The following is a 20,985-nucleotide window of genomic DNA, read 5'->3' on the forward strand; positions in this document are numbered from 1 at the left end:
GTGAAATGCATTTATAAAATTACTTTTTTATAAGTTAAAAAAAAATCCAAAGAATATATTAAAAAAATATATATATTTTTTTAAAAATGTATATTTTTTAAATATATTCTTCAGATTTTTTGTAATATATAAAAAAAAGTCATTTTAACATATATTTTTACATATATTTGTAAATGCATTCCAAAAATGTATGTAAAAATTTGTCAAAATGACTTTTTTAGAAGTAAAAAAAAAAAAAATCTGAAGAATAGATTCAAAAAAATATATAATTGTAAAAATAAATATTTTTTTAAATCTATTCTTCAGATTTTTTTTTTAACAAATCATAAGGTAATTTTAAAATTTTTTTTACATAGATTTGTAAATGCATTCCAAAAATGTAGATTTGTATTTTTAAAGACATACAGTATATTTGAAATATATTTTTAAAAATATTTTTCATGTGTTTTGTAATAAAAATGCATTTCAACATGCAATATATATATATATAAAAAATTATATATATATATATATATATATATATATATATATATATATATATATATATATATATATATATATATATATATATATATACACACATACATATTTATTTAAATATATTGAATATGACCAAAATTGTAGCATTTAAAATATATTTTTCTTCCATGTGGGTTGTTCCTTTTCCTGACACATTGACACATCTCTGTCTGAATTATGAAGTAATAGGGTGCCAACAGCATGTTCTTCAGAGCCTGACCCTAGTCCGGATGGCTTTTATTAATCAGGCTGTCCAGGGTCACTCAACTGCCACACCCTGAGAGAGGAGCCGCTGTTCCATTGTGCGAGCCGAGATGGCAGATGAGCGAATATTTCTTGGAAAACTGTTTCCCACACTCAGAGCACGAATATGGCTTCTCCCCTGTGTGGACTCTCTCATGTCTCACCAAAGTGGCCCTATCAGTAAAACACCTCCCACACTCAGAACAGGAATAGGGCTTCTCCCCCGTGTGAATCCTTTCGTGCGTTACCAAAACCGATTTCTGCGTGAAGCACTTCCCGCACACGGAACATGCAAATGGTTTTTCCCCGGTGTGACTTGTCTTGTGTTTCACGAGGTGAGACTTTTGAGTGAAACACTTCCCGCACTCAGAGCAGGAGAAGGGGTGATCGCCCGTGTGAAGCCTCTGGTGCTCTACCAGATACGACTTTTGCGCAAAGCTTTTGCCGCACTCGGAACACGGATACGGACGGTCACCCGTGTGGGATCTCTGGTGTCTGACGAGATTTGTTCCAGAGGAGAAACACTTGCCGCATTCCGAACACGGATATGGTTTCTCCCCCGTGTGAATTTTTTCATGTTTGGTAAGAGTCACCTTCATGGAGAAACACTTCCCGCACACAGAACACGAAAACGGTTTTGCCCCCGTGTGAACACTCTCGTGTCTGATGAGACCCGATTTCTGAGTAAAACATTTCCCGCATTCAGGACAGGAGTACGGCTTCTCCCCTGTGTGGATTCTTTGGTGTCTGATGAGAATTTTCTTGCAAGAAAAGCATTTTCCGCACTCAGGACACGAAAAAGGCCTCTCCCCCGTGTGAGACCTCTGATGTGCGGTGAGAGTTCCTCTCCGGGTGAAACATTTCCCACACTCCGAACACTGGAATGTTTCTCCCCCTCCATAAGTGGTGTGTTGGTTACCCACAGACGAATGGTCATGAAAACTCCCCCCTTGTATGGAGGGATTGGATGGTGGATCTGCACGGCTAGGTATCGGATGGACCTTCACGGTAATTGGGTTATCTTCTGAAGACTCAGACGTGATGTCATCCTCTCCTACTTCACAGTCTGCAGACGTGATTGGTCCTTTTCCCATGTTGTACCTTCTGTATCGTCCATCTAGAGGAAACATGTTAAAGGCAATGTGAATATTTAACTGCTTCCCGTCCGCCCTATAGCAGAAATACTGCTACAGGGCGGCATGGGTACGCAAAATCACGAATATATACGTGATTTTGCATTTCCAGGTAGAGGGTGCGCGCGCTCTACCTGTGCCGCCATTCGCGGCCTTGGCTGTCAATCATTTTGACACGGAGCAGAATACATTTTGGCCTAAATTTATGACGAAATTTTACTGGACATGTTTAACCACAGCAATCGGTGAGGACACAGTGGGCACAGGATCGCGGTGCCGCGCGCTCCTAGGCAGCGCTCACAGGCAGTGAATGTGGAAGCCGTTTATAGACACCCACCCGCTCCTGCACTGCTCCCGTCTGGCCGTTTATGTACGTGGGACGGAAGGAAGCAGTGCAGGAGTGGGTGGCTGTTTCTAAACGGCCTCCGCATTCACTGCCTGGGAGCCCGTGGCACCACGATCCGGTGCTCGCTGTACGGGACCTCTATGTGATCCAATCAGTGATCACATGAACAGTAGTAAACAAGATGTCACTTCCTGACATCATTGCTTACTACGTGTAAAATCTGTGAATGATCACAGAGATCACATGGTACAGGGCTATTCACAACAGCCTTGTACCATGTGACAAGCTGTGACCAATCACAGCTCTCACAGTATTTCTCAATGGCTGCAAGAATGTAGCCAGAGAGAAGGAGAAATTAGTGCTTTTACAGGCTTTATGGCTGTAATAGCAATCAGTGTAAAAAAAGAAAACAAAATCTTCATCACCCCCCACAAGTAGTACAGTGTCACTATGGTGACACTGCACTGCTAGGGTGACGGTATGTTAAAAATAAATAAATAAATAATAAATAAAAAATTTAAAAAAAGTAAACTTTTTTTTGAAAAATTATAATTTTTGGTTCTGAACTAATTTGGGTTCTTTTTTTTTTACTAAAAAGATAGATGAATACATTTTGGCCAAGATTTATGAAGAAAAATTATTTATTTGCTAAATTTTACAAGAAAAACACTTTTTTTTTTCAAAATGTTTGGACCTTTTCATTTACAGTCAGGTCCATAAATATTGGGACATGGACACAATTCTAACATTTTTGGCTCTATACATCACCACAATGGATTTGAAATGAAAAAAACAAGATGTGCTTTAACTGCAGACTGTCAGCTTTAATTTGAGGGTATTTACATCCAAATCAGGTGAACGGTGTAGGAATTACAACAGTTTGCATATGTGCCTCCCACTTGTTAAGGGACCAAAAGTAATAGGACAGAATAATAATCATAAATCAAACTTTCACTTTTAATACTTGGTTGCAAATCCTTTGCAGTCAATTACAGCCTGAAGTGTGGAACGCATAGACATCACCAGACGCTGGGTTTCATCCCTGGTGATGCTCTGCCAGGCCTCTACTGCAACTGTCTTCAGTTCCTGCTTGTTCTTGGGGCATTTTCCCTTCAGTTTTGTCTTCAGCAAGTGAAATGCATGCTCAATCGGATTCAGGTCAGGTGATTGACTTGGCCATTGCATAACATTCCATTTCTTTCCCTTAAAAAACTCTTTGGTTGCTTTTGCAGTATGCTTTGGGTCATTGTCCATCTGCACTGTGAAGCAGCGTCCAATGAGTTGTGAAGCATTTGGCTGAATATGAGCAGATAATATTGCCCGAAACACTTCAGAATTCATCCTGCTGCTTTTGTCAGCAATCACATCATCAATAAATACAAGAGAACCAGTTCCATTGGCAGCCATACATGCCCACGCCATGACACTACCACCACCATGCTTCACTGATGAGGTGGTATGCTTAGGATCATGAGCAGTTCCTTTCCTTCTCCATACTCTTCTCTTCCCATCACTCTGGTACAAGTTGATCTTGGTCTCATCTGTCCATAGGATGTTGTTCCAGAACTGTGAAGGCTTTTTTACATGTCGTTTGGCAAACTCTAATCTGGCCTTCCTGTTTTTGAGGCTCACCAATGGTTTACATCTTGTGGTGAACCCTCTGTATTCACTCTGGTGAACTCTTCTCTTGATTGTTGACTTTGACACACATACTGAACAATATGGTAGTGTGACCAGAGCACCCCTACCGAAGAAAAGGAGGTTACTAAAGGATCCAAGCAGAGTAATATGGGTTCAAAAATTACAGACAATATTTTATTTGATCACATAGATCATAAGAAGGTTAAACATAAGCATGGTGAACATATCAAACAAATATGATATGTTCACCGTGCTTATGTTTAACCTCCTTATGATCTATGTGATCAAATAAAATATTGTCTGTAATTTTTGAACCCATATTACTTTGCTTGGATCCTTTAGTAACCTCCTTTTCTTCGGTAGGGGTGCTCTGGTCACACTACCATATTGTTCAATATGTATTTCTTGGGTTTATGGATCCACACTTACAAGTTAAGTGAGTTGGAGATATGATTATGACACTAATATTCGTGTCAATATAGGTGGCCCCTTTTTTCATTTTATTTTTTTGACACACATACACCTACCTCCTGGAGAGTGTTCTTGATCTGGCCAACTGTTGTGAAGGGTGTTTTCTTCTCCAGGGAAAGAATTCTTCGGTCATCCACCACAGTTGTTTTCCGTGGTCTTCCGGGTATTTTGGTGTTGCTGAGCTCACCGGTGCGTTCCTTCTTTTTAAGAATGTTCCAAACAGTTGTTTTGGCCACGCCTAATGTTTTTGCTATCTCTCTGATGGGTTTGTTTTGTTTTTTCAGCCTAATGATGGCTTGCATCACTGATAGTGACAGCTCTTTGGATCTCATCTTGAGAGTTGACAGCAACAGATTCCAAATGCAAATAGCACACTTGAAATGAACTCTGGACCTTTTATCTGCTCATTGTAATTGGGATAATGAAGGAATAACACACACCTGGCCATGGAACAGCTGAGAAGCCAATTGTCCCATTACTTTTGGTCCCTTAACAAGTGGTAGGCACATATGCAAACTGTTGTAATTCCTACACCGTTCAACCGATTTGGATGTAAATACCTTCAAATTAAAGCTGACAGTCTGCAGTTAAAGCACATCTTGTTCGTTTCATTTAAAGACCATTGTGGTGGTGTATAGAGCCAAAAATGTTAAAATTGTGTCGATGTCCCAATATTTATGGACCTGACTGTATATAGCAAAAAAATAAAGATCCCAGTGGTGAATAAATACCACCAAAATAAAGTTTTATCTGTCTCAAAAAAATGCAAAAAAATGCATATGGGTACAGTGTTGCATGACCGCACAATTGTCATTCAAAGTGTGATAGCACTGAAAGCTGAAAATTGGCCTCGACAGGAAGGGGGTGAAAGTCTCTGGACTTGAAGTGGTTAGTATATATATATATATATTTCAATATATTTGTAAATATATTATTTGTGTGTGTGTATGTATATATATATATATATATATACACATACATATATATATATATATATATATATATATACATACATACATACATACACACACACATATATACAAATAATAATATATTCACAAATATATTGGAATACACATATATATATATATATATATATATATATATATACACACATACATATATATATATATACACACATACATATATATATTTCAATATGTTTGTGAATATATTATTAAAAATATATTCAGAACACACGCTGTGATATATATCAAAGTGTAATTTGGAATGCATTTACAAGTATATTTAAAAATGTATTTTTTTTAGATGTTCAAAAATATCTGGAAAATTATTTTGAAAAATATATTTTTAAACATAAAATATATTTTAATTTACAATTTTGGAATACATGTGAAAATATATTCTCGTAGGCCAATATATTGTAAATATATGTTGCATGTTTAATTTTTTTTTTGAAATACATTGAAAATATATTTCTCTTCCATACGGGCAGGAAGGGGGGGAAATCCTCTAGAAGGCGAGGGGTTAAAGTGTATCTGCCAGTCCCCTATAAATACCCAAAGCATTGAGGATAGAGTAAAGCATGCCAACCACTGGGCTGAACACCACAAAAAAAACCCAGTGCCCTCATGCACAGAATCCTCCCCACTGAGTCATTGTATTCTGACAGCAGGGAGACTTCCTCGTCATCAGAATACACGGATCAGCTCTGCTGGCTATAGCCTGCAGTGCTGATCAGGCAGACAAATACATTCAAGGCTGGTCTCTCTCTACCGATCGACTTCTGCACAACCAGTCTTCCCATACATAGATCAAAATTTGGCTGAACCGGCTGAATTTCAATCCTTGTATGGCCGGCATAAGCAAGCTGAACCCCCCATTCTCCCTTCGTAGTCACCTGTGCCAATTTCTGAAGGACCTTCCTCCTTACACGGCTCATCCCCGGTCACGCAGGTCTCCTTTGCTTCTTCTGCTTCTTCTTTCACTTCCACTTTAACAAGATTTTCTTCCTGAGTAACAAAAAACAATCCAAACAGTCGATTCGACTAAGACCACACGGCGTGATAATGACTTTTCATTGCAGGGAAATAAAATCTACCAGATCGCCACTGACAGGACAGAACTCTGCTTTGTTTTCTGTGTCCAGTCACTCTTCTCGTTGATGAATGGGTGCTGGCACTTGTCCATTGACTGGTACTTGTTGATCGGCTTCTGCTGCATCCAATCACAGCAGAAGTGGCGCTCCAGAGGCACGCGTGCACCCCCTACAGCGGGAGTGCAAAACCACATTTATATATAGACGTGATATTACACAGGACGTTCACCCTGTAGCAGGAAATCTGCTATAGGGAGGACGGAAAGTGGTTAACTCAGAACTTTACCCATATCGACTCGATGTAAAAAAAAAATGTTCTTTAGCAAGGAACAGACATTCCACATGAATAATTCTGCTGACAAAATTAGTGTGCGCTGTAAATTGCCTTCAGCATGCTTCCGGCTTCTTCTTGCCATTTTGCTGAAGCCTAAAGCCCCTGAGCAGCAGTAAATCTTAAGGCTGCATGCAGATCGGACTCTAGTGGCTCTGATTTAAAGGACAGTGCCAAAAATAGGGAACACCTGAGAATGTGAGATAGTAGAGGTGCTAATTTATTATATTTCACATAGCTGTACCTGCAAAACGGGCCTCTCTACAAACTTCCATGCCAACTACCTGATAGTCCTGGAATGGCTCATGGTCCTTCTTCATGGATGCCCGGGAATACAAAGGACTGCTACATCCAGCTGCTTCACTGGGGTTTCTGTTATTATGTCCACCTGAAAGAAGCACACAGACAGACACGTGATATGTCATTACAGATTATGGGCTCAATCCACTAAGCTGCAGTCTAGGTTCACACGTAGGCATTTTTTCCGTTGCATTTTGTGGAAACGCACAGCAGTCCATTTACCATGAATTCCTATGGGACAGGTTCACATCTCTGCGTTTTCACCCAATGCGTTTTTTTGGAAAGGGTCGGGGACTTTTTTTAAATGCAAAATATTGCATTTTTGTTTCTATAGACTTCAATGGAGACGCTGCAGAACAGCACGGAGTAACTTTATCTGGGCCCAGAAACCTCCCAGGTTATCTCAGAAATTGTTGAGGCTCTCAAAGTTGCAACTTCTCTCTCCCTTTCTCCCTCTGTCTCCCCCCCCCACCCTCTCTCTGTCTTCCCTCTCTTCTCTCCCTCTCTCTCCTCCCCCCCCCCTCTCTGTCTTCCCTCTTCTCTCTCTCTCCCTTCCCTCTCCCTTTCTCCCTCTGTCTCTCCCCCACCCTCTCTCTGTCTTCCCTTTCTTCTCTCTCTCTCCCTGTCTCCCCCCCCCACCCTCTCTCTGTCTTCTCTCTCTCTCCCTTCCCTCTCCCTTTCTCCCTCTGTCTCCCCCCACCCTCTTTCTATCTTCACTCTCTTCTCTCTCTCTCCCTTTCTCCCTCTGTCTCTCCCCTTCCTGTCTTCCCTCTCTTTCCTCTCTCCCTTCCCCCCCTCTCTTCCCTCTTTCTCTTCCCTCTCTCGCTCTCTCTCGCTCTCTCTTCCTCCCTCTTGCTCTCTCTAGCTCCCTCTTGCTCTCTCTTCCCTCTCTCGCTCTCTCTTCCCTCTCTCGCTCTCTCTTCCCTCTCTCGCTCTCTCTTCCCTCTCTTTTTTGATGAAGCAGTCCATATTTTTGTTTTTGATGAAGCAGTCCATATTTCTATTTATTTTTAATTTTATTTATTTCAGGAACTTATATATTTAAATTTTTTTTTTTTTTTAATATTTTCTTTTTTTTTTACATATATATATTGTATACTCACACCAGTCCCCGCCCCCAAGGAACGTACAATCGAAGGTCACTAATTTACATTCATACATACACATACTAGGGTCATTTTAGCCAGGAGCTAATTCACCTCCCAGCATGTCTTTGTAGTGTTGGAGGAAACCGGAGTACCCGGAGGAAACCCACGCAGGCACATGGAGCACATGCAAACTTCAGGCAGGTGGTGCCATGGCTGGGATTTGAACCAACGACCCGAGTACTGTCAGGAGGAAGGGCTAACCACTCAGCCACTTTCCCCCCCTTCCAGTCTGGACACTTTCCCCCCCTTCCAGTCCGGACACTTACCCCCTGCTTCCAGTCCGGACACTTTCCCCCTGCTTCCAGTCCGGACACTTTCACCCCCTCCCTGTCCAGGCCAATTTTCAGCTTTCAGTGCTGTCACACTTTGAATGACAATTGCACGGTCATGCAACACTGTACCCATATGAATTGATTAGCATTTTTTTTTGAGACAGATAAAACTTTATTTTGGTGGTATTTATTCACCACTGGGATGTTTATTATTTTGACTATATAAATGAAAAAGTCCAAAAGTTTTGAAAAAAATTTTTTTCTTATAAAATGTTACAAATAATCTTTCTTCATAAATCTTGGCCAAAATGTATTCCATTATCTTTATAGTAAAAAAAAAATAAAAAAATAACCCAAATTAGTTTAGAGCGAAAAATTATAATTTTTCAAACAATTTTTTTAATTTTTATTATTTTTTATATTATTTATGTTTTTTTTTTTACAGACTGTCACCCTAGCAGTACAGTGTCAGCATAGTGACACTGTACTACTTGTGGGGGGGGGGGGGGGGGGGGGTGATGAAGATTTTTTTTACACGGATTGCTTTTACACCGATAAAGGCTGTAAAATCAATCATTTCTCCTTCTCTCTGGCTGCATTCCTGCAGCCATTGAGAAATACTGTGAGAGCTGCGATTGGTCACAGCTTGTCACATGGTACAAGGCTGTTGTGAATAGCCCTGTACCAGGTGACCACTGTGATCATTCACAGATTTCACACGTAGTAAGCAATGATGTCAGGAAGTGACATCTTGCTTACTACTGTACATGTGATCACTGATTGGCCAATCAGTGATCACATGATCGGGACCTCACATAGAGGTCCTGTAGAGCAATCTCTGTTCTGCTGTGTTGCGGTGCCCAGGAAGTGCGCACAGGCAGTGAATGTGGGGGACGTTTATAAAAGGAAATAAAGTTTCTTAACCCCACATATGCTGGAATTCACCCCCTGCACACAGTCCCACTATGCACAGTATGCCAAGGGGTCCCAGAAACAGTCCCTCCAGCCCTAATTGCATATCCCCCCTAGACAGGTATGTCCCACATTACCCATGGAGAAAATTAAATTACATAAACACAAGAAAACAATGGATTCCTTCCCGGCACCGAGCAGCCTGGACACTGGAGGTGATTAAACAAAGTGAGAGCTGATCACCTAAACCTAATTACAGCAAACAATAGTTGATGCCGGGAAACCTGGAACAGGAAATAAAGTTTCTTAACCCCACATATGCTGGAATCCCCCCCCCCCCTGCACATAACACATCACTACAGGACAATAGTCCCACTATGCACAGTATGCCAAGGGGTCCCAGAAACAGTCCTTCCAGCCCTAATGCCATGGAAAGGGTAGCTGGTATAATTCACGGCCAGCCAGGTACCCAGGAAAGTGATATAACCCTCTTGAGGGGGGGGGGGGGAGAGAGAAAGGGTTCCCCAACAGGAGGCCTCCTTAGTCCTGGGTCCAAAGTCCAAGTGGTAAGGAGGCTGGCCCCCAGGCCCCTCTGGGAGCCCAAGTCATGGTGGTTTTCGTGACAGTGTTGAACTTACAAGGTGCAGAGACACACCAGGAGCCCAGCAGTACAGCTTATTCGGACGTGAGCTATCACAAAGGGGACAGCCAATCACGGGCCATGGAGGCGTTTCCCACCCTGTGCGCACTCCCTGGAAGCGTGCGGCACCGCAATCCTCCGGACACAGAGGAACACCGATCGCTGTACGGGACCTTTGTGTGAAGTCCCGATCATGTGATCACTGATTGGCCAATCAGTGATCACATGAACAGTAGTAAGCAAGATGTCACGTCCTGACATCATTGCTTACTACGTGTGAAATCTGTGAATGATCACAGAGATCACATGGTACAGGGCCATTCACAACAGCCTTGTACCACGTGACAAGCTGTGACCAATCACAGCTCACACAGTAGTTCTCAATGGCTGCAAGAATGCAGCCAGAAAGAAGGTGAAATTATTGCTTTTACAGCCTTTATGGGTGTAACAGCAATCAGTGTAAATAAAAAAAAAATCTTCATCACCCCCCACAAGTAGTACAGTGTCACCATGGTGACACTGTACTGCTAGGGTGACGGTATGTTAAAAAAACAAACAAAAAAAAACACAAATAATATAAAAAAAATAAATAAAAATGTTTAAAAGAAATTTTGAAAAACTATAATTTATGGCTTTAAACCAATTTGTTTTTTTTTTTTTTTTACTAAAAAGATAACTGAATACATTTTGGCCAAAATTTATGAAGAAAGATTTGCAAAATTTTATGTAGGTAAAAAAAACCCAAAGAAACAAAAAAAATAAATAATAATATAAAAAATAAAATAAAAATGTTTAAAATTATTTTTGAAAAACTATAATTTTTGGCTGTAAACCAATTTGGGTTTTATTTTTTTTACTAAAAAGATAACTGAATACATTTTGGCCAAGTTTATGAAGTAAGATTATTTATTTGCAAAATTTTATAAGAAAAACACTTTTTTCTTTCAAAATGTTTGGACTTTTTCATTAATATAGCAAAAAAAAAAAAAAATCCCAGTGGTGAATAATGCCACCAAAAAAAAGTTTTATCTGTCTCAAAAAAATGCTAAAAAATTCATATGGGTACAGTGTTGCATGATCGTGCAATTGTCATTCAAAGTGTGATAGCGCTGAAAGCTGAAAATTGGCCTGGACTGGAAGGGGGTGAAAGTGTCCGGACTTGAAGTGGTTAAGGGGCGTGTATATGTGTAGCTGTGGGGTAGAGAACGCCGCCGCTTCCTATGATTAGCAGTCCGCTTTGACCGCTAGGGCGGATTCAAACCAACCTGAGTCCATCCCTGTCCAGCAGAACACAACGACAGCTGAAGGTATCCGATGTGTCCCTATGGCCAATCCCATCCAACTACTGAAGATGCAAACGTTCAATAATGATTGATTGAAAAAAAACACAGCAGAAGCCTGGCAGCCATGGAGGAATACAACCTGATCACAATGGTACAGAGCAACACAACCAATACTAGGAGAACCTGTCAATCATTTCTAGTGTTCATTCCTCACCTGTGCTGATCGCTATAGGAATTTCCTCCTCTTTAATCCTCACACGTCCTTCTTCCTTCTCCTTAACTCCGACGTCTCTTTGAGTGCCTTCAAGATCTGTGAATAAAGTTGAGAGTGAAGCCCCCTGTACTGAGATGTATGAGAGACCCCAGATCGTGTGTGTGGGAGGAGACTGGTCATATCTCAATGACATGATGTGAGGAGGAGAGCCGGAGTCTAATAGAGGCTGATGGCTCCTGACCCCCCCACTGGGCACATACTGTCCCCCCATTACTGTCTACTGACAGAGGAGGAGGGCAGAAGAAGAGATTGTTGTAGTGACTGAACGAGGAGGATCTGGGACTCTTCTCTGGATTTAGTGTTTTTTACACTGGGGCTCAACAAATTCCAGGCGACTGAAAATCGCATCCTGGCGCCTGGGCTTTTGTCAGTTCCCGCTGTGATCTCGCACAGGGGACGGTCGCCAGGCAGAGGACAGATCACGGCACTGTAGGAGAGGGGTATAGTCGGAGGAGGTGGGGCACGGCAGGATTGATGTAATCTTCTCATGGAATGGAGAAGGAGGAGGTGGCGGCGTGAGAGACTGGAGAAGCTGGGGGGGGGGGGGGAGGGGAGAACATCTCTGATGATACCCTGCCATACACTGGACATATAGACCTCCCTGGGACACTGGGGGGGGGGGGGGGGTAATGAGGGGCTCAGGTGTTGAAGGGATGCTGCTACTGGGAAATAGCAATAGCCAGATATCGGGGAATAGCATAGGTGTGTGTTGGATGGGGTGGGGGAGGTGTTAGGTTGGAGGCAGAGATGTGCTAGATGGGGCGGTTGAAAGTATAGATGTGCTAGAGGGGGGTGGGGGGTTCGGAATCGGAGGCATAGGTGTGCTGCATGAAGATGGGAGAAGGATTGGAGGCATAGGTGTGCTGCATGAAGATGGGAGAAGGATTGGAGGCATAGGTGTGCTGCATGAAGATGGGAGAAGGATTGGAGGCATAGGTGTGCTGCATGAAGATGGGGGGGGATTGAAGGCATAGGTGTGCTGCATGAAGATGGGGGAAGGATTGGAGGCATAGGTGTGCTGCATGAAGATGGGGGGGGGATTGAAGGCATAGGTGTGCTGCATGAAGATGGGGGGGGGGATTGGAGGCATAGGTATGCTGCATGAAGATGGGGGGGGGATTGAAGGCATAGGTGTGCTGCATGAAGATGGGGGGGGGGGGATTGGAGGCATAGGTATGCTGCATGAAGATGGGGGGGGGATTAAAGGCATAGGTGTGCTGCATGAAGATGGGGGGGGGGGGGATTAAAGGCATAGGTGTGCTGCATGAAGATGGGGCAGGATTGGAGGCATAGGTGTGCTGCATGAAAATGGGGGGGGGGATTGGAGGCATAGGTGTGCTGCATGAAGATGGGGGAAGGATTGCAGGCATATTATGTGTGCTGCATGAAGATAGTGGGGGGGGGGGGGGGAATTGGAGTCATAGGTGTGCTGCATGAAGATGGGGGAAGGATTGGAGGCATAGGTGTGCTGCATGAAGATGGGGGGGGGGGAGGGATTGGAGGCATAGGTGTGCTGCATGAAGATGGGGGAAGGATTGCAGGCATATTATGTGTGCTGCATGCAGATAGTGGGGGGGGGGGGGGGGGATTGGAGTCATAGGTGTGCTGCATGAAGATGGGGGAAGGATTGGAGGCATAGGTGTGCTGCATGAAGATGGGGGGGGGGAGGGATTGGAGGCATAGGTGTGCTGCATGAAGATGGGGGGGGGGATTGGAGGCATAGGTGTGCTGCATGAAGATGGGGGGGGTAATTGGAGGCATAGGTGTGCTGCATGAAGATGGGGGGGGGGGGGGGGATTGGAGGCATAGGTGTGCTGCATGAAGATGGGGGAAGGATTGGAGGCATAGGTGTGCTGCATGAAGATGGGGGGGGGGGGGGGGGAAATTGGAGGCATCGGTGTGCTGCATGAAGATGGGGGGGGGGGATTGGAGGCATAGGTGTGCTGCATGAAGATGGGGGGGGGATTGAAGGCATAGGTGTGCTGCATGAAGATGGGGGGGGATTTAAGGCATAGGTGTGCTGCATGAAGATGGGGGGGGGGGAAGATTGGATGCATAGGTGTGCTGGATGAAGGAGGGGGGACTGGAGGCATAGGTGTACTGGATGAAGGAGGGGGGGACTGGAGGCATAGGTGTGCTGGATGAAGGAGGGGGGACTGGAGGCATAGGTGTGCTGGATGAAGGAGGGGGGGACTGGAGGCATAGGTTTGCTGGATGAAGGAGGGGGGACTGGAGGCATAGGTGTGCTGAAGGAGGGGGGGGAATGGAGGAATAAGTGTGCTGGATAAAGGAGGGGGGGACTGGAGGCATAGGTGTGCTGGATGAAGGAGGGGGGACTGAAGGCATAGGTGTGCTGAAGGAGGGGGGGGGACTGGAGGCATAAGTGTGCTGGATGAAGGAGGGGGGGGACTGAAGGCATAGGTGTGCTGGATGAAGGAGGGGGGGGACTGGAGGCATAAGTGTGCTGGATGAAGGAGGGGGGGACTGGAGGCATAGGTGTGCTGGATGAAGGAGGGAGCTCAAGACAGTTTACCCCTTGGCGCCAGCACCTCCCGTCCTTTCAAGGGGTATGTGATGCCAGGAGGCACGGTTTAGGGTCATGTGACCACCATGATTGGCTGTCACGGCGGTCACACGACTAGAAAGCTCCTGACCACAAATAGCAAACCAGACCATTCCATGAGGTGCTGGTAAACGTGCCAGGAGTGTGCAGGGCGCGTGCTCTCAGCACATCTTCTGTTTACAATGAGTACACAAACATGCGTCCCCTTGGCGCCAAGGCCCAGCCGCCAAGAGACCGCATATCTTCGTACGCTCAGAGCCATGAGGTTAAGGGGGGCGGGGGGGGTTCAGAACAGTAATGGTAGGAAATGAGGACAGTTAGGGGGGCTCAGGACAGTATTGGTGGGACTGAGGTCAGTGATAGGGGGCTCAGGACAGTAATGGTTGGAGGAATTTGTGAAGAGTGGGGTATGGGGGAATTTGTGAAGAGTGGGGGGGAATTTGTGAAGAGTGGGGGAGGGGGGGAATTTGTGAAAAGTGGGGGGGAATTTGTGAGGAGTGGGGGATGGGGGAATTAGTGAAGAGTGGGGGGGAATTTGTGAAGATTGGGGGATGGGGGAATTTGTGAAGAGTGTGGGGGGGGGGGATTTGTGAAGAGTGGGGGATGGGGGAATTTGTGAAGAGTGGGGGATGGGGGAATTTGTGAAGAGTGGGGGATGGGGGAATTTGTGAAGAGTGGGGGATGGGGGAATTTGTGAAGAGTGGGCGGTGGGGGGAATTTGTGAAGAGTGGGCGGTGGGGGGAATTTGTGAAGAGTGGGCGGTGGGGGGAATTTGTGAAGAGTGGGGGTTGGGGGGGGAATTTGTGAAAATTAGTGAGTGTGCAATCTGCGTAACAATAAGGAGTTTTCCCCCCATAACAGGTCTTTATTGTCGTTCTTTCCAGCCGGCCTAGAACCCAGACATAATGGCGTTACATCGAGGTTATTGGCTGGTCGCTCTGCTGCAAGAAAATTAAGGTAAGGGGGCGCAAATTGCTTGCCTTGCCCAGTGAGCTGACAACCCAAGCTGAGCTTAAAAAAACCTGGCTCCTAACTTTTTTAGCTGGCTCTTAGATTCAAAAAATCTGTCAAGCCCAGTATTCCTCACCTGAGCTGATCTCTGGAGGGATCTTCTCCTCCTTACACGGATCATCACCCATCACACACGGCTCTGTATCTTCAACCTTCACCACGATTAGACCTTCATCCTGAAAAGGACACAATCAGTAACTACAGACAGAGAAGAATGAAATGCCATATTTAGTATAACAAAAAGCAAAACCTTTTTTTTTTTTAGCTTTGGATAGAGTAGAGAGGGATTTGAAGTCATTGTCAGGTTTTTATTGTTGTCTATGTCTTCATTGGGGAGATTTACCCTCTCCTTTGCCATGTTTACCAATATCATGGAAAGTGAAAGTAAAACAAAAATCCCAAATTCTGGGTTGTCCTCAGAACAGAGATAAAGAGGGGATCTTGCAATGGAGACACTAGCTCTGGTGAGCACCAGAGAATCTTTCACTTTGGCAGGATTTCCTCTCATTTCTTGTTTTGGCCTACAGGACGTCTCCTCAATGAGGAACAGATGGCAGAAAAAGCCTGAGAAGTTAGAACTCTCCCTTACTCCAACCAAAAAAAAAAAAAATATAGATCTATTTTACAGTTAAGACTACAAGTCCCATCTACCTGATCCTCCTGAGGGATCTCCTGATGTTCCTGAGGGATCTCCTGATGTTCCTGTGTGGAGTCCCGGGAATACAGAGGACGAGGACATCTCTCTGGTGGGTTCCCATTACTGGATCCATCTGTAGGAAACACACACACTGACTGAATACATCTGTAGGAAACACACACACTGACTGAATACATTGTTTCTATGTCTTTATATCAGAGGATGTGTGTATCTAGGTGGATCCTCAATACAAGAAATGAAAGTCTCCTCTTACCCGGTGATGTGAGGGGCGGCCGGTTCTCCATTATGACGTCCTCCTGTCCTAAATAGTCCTGCTCCTGCACAAGTAAATACTGCAATAAAAGAAACTGCACATAAGAAATAAAATGAAAGCAACGGAAGACTGTTTGAGACTATACACACTACAAGAGATGATCAGAGACTGCAGGCACCCTACAGGGGATGGTCAGAGTCTGCAGATGTCCTTCAAGAGGTAAGACCACAGACACCCTACAGGAGATGGTCAGGGACTGCAGACACTGTACATGAGATGGTCAGGGATTGCATATACCCCAAAACAGATGGTCATGGACTGCATACGCCCTACAAGAGATGGTCAGGGATGGCAGGCGCCCTACAAGAGATGGTAAGGGATGGCAGGCGCCCTACAAGAGATGGTCAGGGACGGCAAGCGGCCTACAAGAGATGGTCAGGGACGGCAGGCGCCCTACAAGAGATGGTCAGGGACGGCAGGCGCCCTACAAGAAATGGTCAGGGACGGCAGGCGCCCTACAAGAAATGGTCAGGGATGGCAGGCACCCTACAAGAAATGGTCAGGGACGGCAGGCGCCCTACAAGAGATGGTCAGGGAAGGCAGGCGCCCTACAAGAGATGGTCAGGGACGGCAGGCGCCCTACAAGAGATGGTCAGGGACGGCAGGCGCCCTACAAGAGATGGTCAGGGACGGCAGGCGCCCTAAAAGAGATGGTCAGGGACGGCAGGCGCCCTACAAGAGATGGTCAGGGACGGCAGGCGCCCTACAAGAGATGGTCAGGGACGGCAGGCGCCCTACAAGAGATGGTCAGGGACGGCAGGCGCCCTACAAGAGATGGTCAGGGACGGCAGACGCCCTACAAGAGATTGTCAGGGACGGCAGACGCCCTACAAGAGATTGTCAGGGACGGCAGACGCCCTACAAGAGATTGTCAGGGACGGCAGACGCCCTACAAGAGATTGTCAGGGACGGCAGACGCCCTACAAGAGATTGTCAGGGACGGCAGACGCCCTACAAGAGATGGTCAGGGACGGCAGACGCCCTACAAGAGATGGTCAGGGACGGCAGACACCCTACAAGAGATGGTCAGGGATGGCAGTCACCATACAAAAGATGGTCAATGAAGGAAGACACCCTACAAGAGATGGTCAGGGATGGCCAACAGCCTACAAGAGACGGTCAGGGACTGCAAACACGCTACAGGGGATGGTCAGGGACTGTAGACACCCTACATGGGATGGTCAGGGATGGCAGACACCCTACAAGAGATGGTCAGGGATGGCAGACACCCTACAAGAGATGGTCAGGGATGGCAGACACCCTACAAGAGATGGTCAGGGATGGCAGACACCCTACAAGAGATGGTCAGGGATGGCAGACGCCCTACAAGAGATGGTCATGGACTGCAGACACCCTACAAGAGATGGTCATGGACTGCAGACACCCTACAAGAGATGGTCATGGACTGCAGACACCCTACAAGAGATGGTCATGGACTGCAGACACCCTACAAGAGATGGTCATGGACTACAGACACCCTAAAAGAGATGGTCAGGGACTGCTGACACCCTACAAGAGATTGTCAGGGACTGCTGACACCCTACAAGAGATTGTCAGGGACTGCTGACACCCTACAAGAGATTGTCAGGGACTGCAGACACCCTACAAGAGATTGTCAGGGACTGCAGACACCCTACAAGAGATTGTCAGGGACTGCAGACACCCTACAAGAGATGGTCAGGTACTGCAGACACCCTACAAGAGATGGTCAGGGACTGCAGACACCCTACAAGAAATGGTCCGGGACGGCAGACACCCTACAAGAAATGGTCAGGGATGGCAGTCACCATACAAAAGATGGTCAATGAAGGAAGACACCCTACAAGAGATGGTCAGGGATGGCCAACAGCCTACAAGAGACGGTCAGGGACTGCAGACACGCTACAGGGGATGGTCAGGGACTGTAGACACCCTACATGGGATGGTCAGGGATGGCAGACACCCTACAAGAGATGGTCAGGGATGGCAGACACCCTACAAGAGATGGTCAGGGATGGCAGACACCCTACAAGAGATGGTCAGGGATGGCAGACACTCTACAAGAGATGGTCAGGGATGGAAGACATCCTTCAACAGATGGTCATGGACTGCAGACACCCTACAAGAGATGGTCATGGACTGCAGACACCCTACAAGAGATGGTCATGGACTGCAGACACCCTACAAGAGATGGTCATGGACTGCAGACACCCTACAAGAGATGGTCATGGACTGCAGACACCCTACAAGAGATGGTCATGGACTGCAGACACCCTACAAGAGATGGTCAGGGACTGCTGACACCCTACAAGAGATGGTCAGGGACTGCTGACACCCTACAAGAGATTGTCAGGGACTGCTGACACCCTACAAGAGATTGTCAGGGACTGCTGACACCCTACAAGAGACTGTCAGGGACTGCTGAGACCCTACAAGAGATTGTCAGGGACTGCAGACACCCTACAAGAGATTGTCAGGGACTGCAGACACCCTACAAGAGATTGTCAGGGACTGCAGACACCCTACAAGAGATTGTCAGGGACTGCAGACACCCTACAAGAGATGGTCAGGTACTGCAGACACCCTACAAGAGATGGTCAGGGACTGCAGACACCCTACAAGAAATGGTCCGGGACGGCAGACTTTCTACAAGAGATGGTCAGGGACGGCAGTCGCCCTACAAGAGATGGTCATGGACGGCAGACGCCCTACAAGAGATGGTCATGGACGGCAGACGCCCTACAAGAGATGGTCATGGACGGCAGACGCCCTACAAGAGATGGTCATGGACGGCAGACGCCCTACAAGAGATGGTCATGGACTGCAGACACCCTACAAAAGATGGTCAGAGAATGAGGCAGATACATAGAACTGCTAGAGCTTGGTGCCATTACAGTCCCTTTACAGATCAATGCTCCCCTTGACTGACCTCCTGACTTCCAGGGTCCCAAGGTGGCACAGCAAGTTCCAAGGGGCCACAGGTAGGCTCCGGGCCTCTACAACATAGCACAGGCATCTACATAAATGCCACCGAGGTTTTTGCCTGTCTGGCCCACCTTATAATAAGCAGTGAAGTCAGAGTTGCCAGATTGCATTGTGTATGGCCACTAGGATGGCGTCCTCCAGTCTCTATCTGGATCTCAACATCGCGCCATTTTTTTTGTAGTCCGATCATCTGTGGCCTGGGTCACTCGGCACCCCGCAGCACAGGTGAACGATTGTCATTGGCTAGATACAGGCATGTGTTCATTAAAGGCACTGACGTCACCAGGATCCCGCGTGCTGCAGGGCAGTGAATGATCCAGCCTGCAGATGATTGGACAACAACAACACAAAGAGAGCGTGACTAGGGGAGAGTTTAGACTACAGGATAGTCAAACTAATCTCCAATCATAACTGATTAACCCCTCCACCTAACCTCCTAAACCCAACCCCCTAACCATTATGGATCTTATGATTTTTTTTGGTTTTGCTTTCTTTTTAGACTTCCTAAACTGCAAAATCATTGATATGTGCATTTCAGAACAGTTGTGGCTTCCCAAGGAATACATCCCCATCCAATGTTCTCCCCATCAGAGGAAGATGTGTGGAGGTGACATGATCCCCCCCATCCAGTCCACACACAATGCTGGGACCCCCTTCTCTCAAAATAAGAAGACATTATTACCTCCTCACTGGGCACACACTCTCCAGCCTCACACCGCTACCGGGAAGAATATCTCACCCATCTCCAACTGTAGGCTACAGAAAAATGGCCGCCGACCCCATCTGCATTAGGGACAATTATCCTATTCAGTAAAGAATATATTTTAAAAAAAATCATAAAATGAATGAAAGAGGTCTAATTTGAGCACTGTGATGTTGATAATAATATTTATGTTACTATTTATAAAGAAAGACTTTAATGTGGTCTGCAAAAAAATGAAAGCTGACCTGTCTGCTTCAAACACAACTCTTTATTTCAGTAAAAAAAAAATAAATATATATATATATATATATATAATATCAAAATATGAATGGTGATTGACTATTATGAGCACTGTGATAATGATCATATTATTTCTCTTAATATTTATAAAGAAAGACTTCAATATGCTCTACAAAAAAATGGCCACAGACCCTTCTGACGAAAGACAACTCATTAGTTTGGGGAAAAAAATATATAAAATATCATAAAATGAATGGTGATGGGCTATCTTGAGCACTGTGATAATGATCATATTACTTCTCTTAATATATATAAAGAAAGATTTAATTATGGTCTACAAAAAAATGGCCACCGACCCTTCTGCACGAAAGACAACTCTTTAGTTTGGTAAGAAAAAAAAAAAATTAAAAAAAAAAAAATATATATATATATATATATATATATATATATATATTATCATAAAATGAATTATGATTGGCTATTTTGAACGCTGTGATAATGATCATATTATTTCTCTTAATATTTATAAAGATAGACTTCAATATGGTCTACAAAAAAATGGCCACTGACAATCCTCACTAAAGACAGCTCTTTAGTTTGTTAAAAAAAAATATATATAAATATCATAATATGAATGGTGATGGACTATTTTGAGCACTGTGATAATGATCTTGTTACTTCTTTAATATTTATATAGAAAGACTGTAAATCGGTCTACAAAAAAATGGTCACTTCTTTGCAGGTAGAATTTTACTTGAACGTTGCCCTCTAGCGGGCAACGAGCGTCTAAGCAGCTGCTTCCGCTCTGCGGCTCCAGTTGCTCTGTCCTCGGCGGCCCAGCTGTGCCTGGTTGCTGTGGAGACGCGCACGCGCAGAGTGAAGGAAACGTCAGGTAGGTTGGCTGCCATTTTGTTGCAGCTCAAGTTGGAGACCTAGAAAAAAAAAAAAATAGAAAACAAGG

The 20,985-nt window shown here is 45.0% G+C and overlaps 1 protein-coding gene across 1 annotated transcript; it reads right to left on the minus strand.

The window, feature by feature from the left end:
• Positions 1-582: 582 nt before the first annotated feature.
• On the minus strand, positions 583-19,831 carry LOC149466170 (uncharacterized). The gene is made up of 8 exons (XM_089672808.1): positions 19,764-19,831; positions 16,058-16,136; positions 15,798-15,916; positions 15,223-15,322; positions 11,513-11,608; positions 7,028-7,131; positions 6,215-6,326; positions 583-1,879 (listed from the first exon to the last, which is right to left on the minus strand). Exons 2-8 carry the CDS (start codon positions 16,086-16,088, stop codon positions 783-785), a joined length of 1,659 nt encoding a protein of 552 aa, XP_089528934.1. The 5' UTR covers positions 16,089-16,136; positions 19,764-19,831; the 3' UTR covers positions 583-782.
• Positions 19,832-20,985: the final 1,154 nt, after the last annotated feature.

The sequence above is a fragment of the Staurois parvus genome, unplaced genomic scaffold (assembly GCF_062004578.1).
Source record: "Staurois parvus isolate SC_StPar_1 unplaced genomic scaffold, SC_StPar_1.0 ptg000132l, whole genome shotgun sequence".
NCBI lineage: Eukaryota > Metazoa > Chordata > Amphibia > Anura > Ranidae > Staurois > Staurois parvus.

Excerpts from the sequence above, each read along its gene's own strand:
- LOC149466170 (XM_089672808.1), bottom strand. The coding sequence starts at position 16,088 with ATGGAGAACCGGCCGCCCCTCACATCACCGG. Across the intron at positions 15,917-16,057 it reads GCCGCCCCTCACATCACCGG|ATGGATCCAGTAATGGGAAC; the intron begins GTAAGAGGAGAC and ends TGTTTCCTACAG. Across the intron at positions 11,609-15,222 it reads CCCTCCAGAGATCAGCTCAG|ATCTTGAAGGCACTCAAAGA; the intron begins GTGAGGAATACT and ends CTTTATTCACAG.